At 48.0% G+C, this 6369-nt stretch overlaps 1 protein-coding gene across 2 annotated transcripts; it reads left to right on the top strand.

Moving 5' to 3' along the window:
• Positions 1-2402: 2402 nt before the first annotated feature.
• On the top strand, positions 2403-4710 carry LOC109735201 (uncharacterized). Of its 2 annotated transcripts, none has more exons than XR_012200158.1 (4): positions 2403-3144; positions 3214-3303; positions 4269-4336; positions 4422-4710. XR_012200158.1 is itself a non-coding variant. In XM_073506579.1 (4 exons), the coding sequence occupies exons 1-4, from the start codon at positions 3094-3096 to the stop codon at positions 4549-4551; spliced, it is 339 nt and encodes a 112-aa protein (XP_073362680.1). In that variant the 5' UTR covers positions 2404-3093; the 3' UTR covers positions 4552-4710. The 2 variants fall into 2 exon arrangements, 1 of the variants encoding a protein (XP_073362680.1); XM_073506579.1 differs by having other exon boundaries at positions 2404-3144.
• Positions 4711-6369: the final 1659 nt, after the last annotated feature.

Raw genomic sequence — 6369 nt, 5'->3', positions numbered from 1 at the left:
TTGCTCCGCACGCTAAAATTCGGTGTTTTTGGGCGCCGGACAGCTCCAGCAGAAGCTGTAAAATAGTGCACGCGCAAAAAAGGATTGGGCACGCGCTAAAAAGCGCTATCAGAAGCTGCAAATTTGGGGTGCCGGATTGCGCGCGCTTCACAATTTGCACTGCGTGTTTTTTTTGCGCGCGTTTTTGGGCATCTGCTAAACCAATGTTGGGTCCGACGCGCTAAAAATGCTACAGTGGCATGCTAAAACTATTTTAGCGTGCAAAACTTTTACCGAAAAAGGGTTCCCCGCTTTGTATACAAAGCAACCAAGCGAACCGTACATGGATAGGTGCTGGGGCGGAAGCAGCACAATCACTCCCAAAAAAAAGACAGAGAATGAGCAACAGAAACAAATGCCGACAACGGCGGATCAACAAAAACGAAGAAGCCTCGTAAATGCTACGCCCACCGGGATCTTCCACTAGGCTCCAAGACTCCGAAGCGCCGGCACCTATCAACACCTCCAAGAAGGATCGCGACGATGACGACGCTGCTGCCAAGGGTTTCCCCCGGTACACGACGAGGCGAGAGGAAGGGTAACCCCCGACGCCCTCCCGGAAGGTCAGGTGGCACCCACAGACGACACTGCGCCGGTGTCGGCCACGCCGACAGGGGTTTCCTCCGATCCCAACACGCACCTCGGGCGCTCCAGATCCAGCCACCAAACCAACCACCACCTTGCGCCAACGCGATCATGAGGCCCCCACGCCGTCTCACCACGGCACCGCGAACTGAGGACAGCGCGACGAACAATCAGAGCCGGGACTAGGGCATCAGCATCGTCGGCACGCGGGAGGGCCCCACCTCCACCGTCAGCGACGGTAGCCGTCCGGACGCAATAGCAGGAGCACACCAGGCCCGGCCCGTAAAGCTCCCGCCTTCGCACTGCTGCCGGCACGCCATCGGCGCCGACGCCCCATATCCGAGCCGCTCCTCCTCCTCACCGCGCCGCAGACAACGAGGCCACGCCGAGGGGATGGCCCGCTAGGACACAGATGGGGCCCGCCGGGCCCAGATCTGGGCCGGGGGCGCAACGTCGGCCACCCCGCACCACCACGCCGCCCCGCCGCCAAGGAGCAGCGCCGCCACCACGTCCGCCTCCGGCCACCCCGCCGGGTCACCGGACCGCCGCCAAGCCGAGCGACACCGCCGCCGCCCCCTGCCCCGGGCCAGGAGGACGCGCGCGCGGGGAGAGGAGATCCTGCCGCCGCCGGCACCCCCCGGGCAGGAGCCGGGGGTGCCCGCCGGCGACGGCCGGGGAGAGGATGAGGCGGCGAAGCCAAGAGTAGAGGCGCGGGGGCCGCCCCGGCCGCTTCCCGGGGAGGCGGCGTGAGGGCGGAAAGAGGGCCGGGGAAGGAAGGGCGGGGGAAGGGGGGCGGATCCGGGCTGTGCGCCGGCGAGGGCGGCCGGATCCCGCCAGAGACGGGCAGGGGAAGGTGGTGGCAGCGAGGGTTTCGGGGGCGGGAGCGGGACCGCAAGCCCGCGCGAAACTTTATGCGCATGTTGGAGATGCTCTTAACAAAGATATAAAGGCTGAGTATCCTTATATGATTTTAACTGTTATTTGGTGTGTTGGCTAGCCGTGCTCTCGGCTAACTATAGGTCAACGGTTTGAATCCTTGCCTGACTCCTATTTTTCTTTCTAATACTAATAAAATTTGTGATGTTCGGCTGACAGGTGGGACCACCCAATGCCACACATGCAGTTAATGTGGGCCTTTATGCGAGAAAAAAACAAAAAATAAGAATTTGAGGGTTTTTTTTTCAAAAAGAGAACACCACACGCCCATTGTTCACCATATGGTCATTGACAGCAGGTTGTGAGACTAGGGTTTGTCCGGCGTTCATCGCCAGAGCGTTAGCCCGAACACTATTTTCTGGCCTAAGACTAGCCATAATGGGTAGTAACATAGACTAGTAACATGCCTATGTTACTAGTCTATGTTACTACCTCTATAGTGGGGAGTAATATATGTGTGGTAACATGGAGCACTTCATTTATTAGACTATAGACACATCTTGCCTTGATATGTGTGATGTTATTCATACTAGTAGTAACTAGCTATGTTACACTATCATCTCTTTCTTCATTTATTGCATGCTACATCATCTATTTAACCTAGATATGTGTGATGTTACTACCTATGTTATTCTCATTGTGGGTAGTCTAATCTCTTTCCTAATGTAAAAATCGTCTCGGAATTTCGTGTAATTTACATGTCTGCAGAATTTCTTTTCAACCATGTTTTCTGGAAGAAAAAGAAGTTCGCGAGCTGTACCAATGACGACGTTTGGTAGGAATCGACGACAAGAGATAATTAATGCTCGCGCGGCCTATAAATAAAAAGTGCTAACCGCCATGGTACATTGCAAATGTGGTTACCTAAACCCCGATAAAATTGCCAACAGCCATTAAGCAATAAATAAGCAGCAACCACGTACGTGCATACATAGGATGGTGAACTGGATACAAGTGCTAAGAAAACACTTAGTCGCCCGTCTGGCGACAAACGCCGGCCTCCGGCAGCACGCCGTTGCCGTCGATGACGCGGGCACTGTCATAAACCTCTGGCTCCCTGATAATGACGATGCACCGGACAGGAAGCAGAAGCAGCGGAAGAAGCACCAGCCCGTGGTGCTCGTGCACGGCTTCGCCGGCGACGGCATTATGACGTGGGTGCTCCAGGTGAGCGCCCTCGCCAATCGTGGCTACGACGTGTACGTCCCCGACCTGGTGCACTTCGGCGGCTCCACATCGCCGTTGCCAGACCGCTCCGTGGCCTTCCAGGCACGGTGCCTTGCGGCGGCTCTACGGAAGCTTGGAGTCGGTACGGCCGACGTGGTGGGCTGGAGCTACGGCGGGTTCGTAGCATTCGAGCTGGCGGCCGTGCATCCGGACCAGGTCCGCTCCGTCGTCGCCTCCGGCAGCACCGTCAAGTACACTAGCGCCATGAGGGATGACTTGCTGAGGAGGCTTGGCTGGGCCCAATAGCTGACGGAGCTCTTGGTGCCGGAGTCGGTTGGCCAGCTCAGGTTGCTGTTCTCCAACGCCATGCACATGAAGCCGTGGTTTCCGGATCGCCTTCTCAGGGACTTTCTTAAGGTATTTCTGCTCCCTTCTTTGTCTTGTTAAAACTAAGATGAACCATCCGTTACGTGCTTTGTTGTTCAGGTGATGTATTTCAACCAAAAGGAGAGAGCTGAGATGATAGAAGATATAGTCCTCGGGGACACAGAAGCATTTGCCCCTGTTTTTCAGCAGGTTCTCAAACTTCTCATCGCTATATGCACTGACAGTCTCCAACCAGTTTACAATAAGGAATTCGTCTATGCATAATTGGACATAGTTATTCTTATGTCTGAATCGATGATGCTAACCATTTGAACCAATCTTGATTCTCCAACTACCGTGCAAATCACGATGAGAACCGAGAAGTCAAAAAGGATCACCGTGATAGTTAAATTATACATATTGATTCCCACGCACTTAACGACTGACTATCGTTAGATCAACATTTTTCTCATCCTTTTACACGTGGATGAATCCTGAAGTCTGGTATATGGACAGTTGTTGAAAATTACTACAATAGAATTTTTGTTTTGAAGCACCGCCATGAGGACTGTCTATGTCTCAGCATGTTGATTCTTTATGTAACTTCTTCTTTCATTATGCGGTTGCATAGTTTAGAAATTTATGTGCAAATTCAGGAGGACGTTGCACTTTTCTACAGCTAAAGCTTCACAACTTCTAGATTATGGTGACATGCATCTAGTATCTAGCTAGGGAGAAATAGGCGAATCCGTCATTAAAGAAACAATTTTTGGATCCTACAGTAGGTTCATTCTTTATCTCCCTGAGCAAATATTTGCTGCAAGCTTTCTCATTTTACATAATTGTGTGATTGATTTCGGATTTCAAATTTTATGATACGATATATACATTACATTATGTGGCAATTTGGACCGTGTTCCCTAGCGTTGGAAATTACAGCAGAACCACAAAGCTCTGTAGCACTAGAACATCTCATTAGAAGCTCTGCGGATGAAATATTTCTTCTTTTTTATATCTACAGCCCACGTCACATGTTAGAAAATAACCATTTTTGAATTATTTGTCGTAAAAAAGTTACAGCTTGCTGCACACCAATGAAATTTGAGAAAGTGCGTTCTTTGTCCTCAAGTTCCTTGTGATTAACATTCCATTAATTTTTTCTTTGATGGGTGCAGAGCATACTCCTGTTGTGGGGTGAAAATGACAACATGTGGCCCATAGAGGATGCTGAGTGTCTGAAACAGTAAGAAAACAACTATTATCCACATGTTCCTTCAACAAATTCGTCAGACAGTACATGTACTATCGTTCTTAAATTATGGGTGCAGCAAGCTAGGGGAGAAGGCGAACCTGCGACGCATAAGCAAAGCAGGGCATCTTGTACAACTGGAGAGGCCATGTGTCTTCAACCGCAACCTCATAGAGTTCCTGGCTCATGGCAACACACGCTCCTCTTGAGTGCGCCATGGATCATCATGATCGTACCTAAAAGATATGTCAAACTCATTGATCATCATAGGGTGCACTTACCAGATGTCCTGACATGATATATATTTGTATGTATACCCCAGTCTATACTCATGTATACCTACTAATAAAGGAAGGTTATATTCTTGGTTTCGTCCGACTGTCTGTTTCTTTGTACGTCGTATGTAGGCTGAGTTCGATTTTTCGTTAGGTCACTCGGCTGGGCTTCTGGCTGGGCCTGTGTGCGTTTGTACCTTGTAGGCTGCGCAACCAATTGTGCCATAGCATACACTGAGACAATATTCCCACCTTGATCTATTGAACCTGTTGTTACTAATTCATATACGTTCCCAGGTTGTTTCTAGTATCAACTAGCCTCCTTGGGTACTTCCAAAAAAAAAAAAATAGCCTCCATTGGGACCAACAAAGGAACGTGGGAATGGAAGAGAGGCTATTGAGAAGCCCCGTTGTACAGGGAGGGAGGGACTTTGCATGCATGCACCATGAAATTAAAACTGGATTGTTGGACGACATATGATGCTGCATATATACACGACAAACCTATTGGCTTGAGACAGACGCCGTAGTGGGTTGCCACATAAATAGACGGACGGAGATGAGGAAGAAGATGCCAACTAAGACGTAGCATGATGCCACTGATCCAGATGCTATTTTTTCCAAAACAATTCTTTAGGTTGTTGCAACATAAATCACGTATCAAAAAATATGGTTCTTACAATCTACTTACACAATAACACCTGGTAAGTGGGGCGGCCTGCTGGTCCAATAACACCGGACAAGCGTGGCCCGCTGGTCTAATAAAAGGCGATGACCTTACATGGAACCCAAGATGACGCTAAGGCTAATTATCTGATTAATTTGCAGTTGATTTGTATTTCTTCTAGACCTTAGTGTGCGCCTCCCGGCCGCCCGTGGCACCGTCTGGGATGCTGCACTGTTGAACGTTTTAGTGGATGGAACAACTAGTGTATTCTTTGTAGTAGCAAATTTGCTACGCAGTGTAATACTTGCAGACAACACTAATTTTACTTTTTAAATCTGCACCAGCACTAGAGTTTTGAGATTAATATTGCAGGAAGATTAATACTTATCCATAGATAGTCTATAAGCTATCGATCCATGTACAAAACAATGCATGTCTTTGTAATTACTTTTGGCACTATTAAACTATTGATCATTAATTAATTTATTATTTATGAGTCATTTAGACTGTGGGCTCCACGACATGCAAGTTAATTGGGAAGTTAAACTTTAGTAATATTTCATATTTTCACATCCAATGTTTTGCTATTAGTGCTTTCACGCCATGTAGAAATATTGGGCGTCTTGAGCCATGCTGATTTAAGATAAAGGCATTTTTTTCTTCCGTTTCGATGCATGGGCATGTTTGCTAGTAATATAGCAACACCAAGTCAGATTGGAAAGTCAGAGGGCCACACACCTACCAAGCCCTTCACGGCCGCTCGATTGCCTCGTGATTCATGAAGTAGTTGAATCTCGCACGAGGGCACAGCATGTTTTAAGTTGCAGTCGTTTAAACTTACAATTTTTTATCTGAAACTTGCGTTTTTCTTACTCGCTTTTACCAAGTTTCTTAAATAAAAATTTAAGATTTTTTTTCTCAGTTGTAGGGCAAAATATCGTGATTTTATTATTTATGTGTACTAAGTTTCAAGAGCTGAAATTTAAATTTTTAAAATTCTTCAAAACATATAAAAAATGGATCGTACTTGAAATCCCTCGTCACGAGAAAGACGAATATGAAAACATAACTTAATTTTGACTTGT

The sequence above is a fragment of the Aegilops tauschii genome, chromosome 1, assembly GCF_002575655.3.
Source record: "Aegilops tauschii subsp. strangulata cultivar AL8/78 chromosome 1, Aet v6.0, whole genome shotgun sequence".
In the NCBI taxonomy this organism is placed as follows: domain Eukaryota; kingdom Viridiplantae; phylum Streptophyta; class Magnoliopsida; order Poales; family Poaceae; genus Aegilops; species Aegilops tauschii.
The sequence above is the reverse complement of the archived record's forward strand: the minus strand, read 5'-3'. Positions and strand labels throughout refer to the sequence as shown.

Excerpts from the sequence above, each read along its gene's own strand:
- LOC109735201 (XM_073506579.1), top strand. The coding sequence starts at position 3,094 with ATGCACATGAAGCCGTGGTTTCCGGATCGCCTTCTCAGGGACTTTCTT. Across the intron at positions 3,145-3,213 it reads TTCTCAGGGACTTTCTTAAG|GTGATGTATTTCAACCAAAA; the intron begins GTATTTCTGCTC and ends TTTGTTGTTCAG. Across the intron at positions 4,337-4,421 it reads GATGCTGAGTGTCTGAAACA|CAAGCTAGGGGAGAAGGCGA; the intron begins GTAAGAAAACAA and ends TTATGGGTGCAG.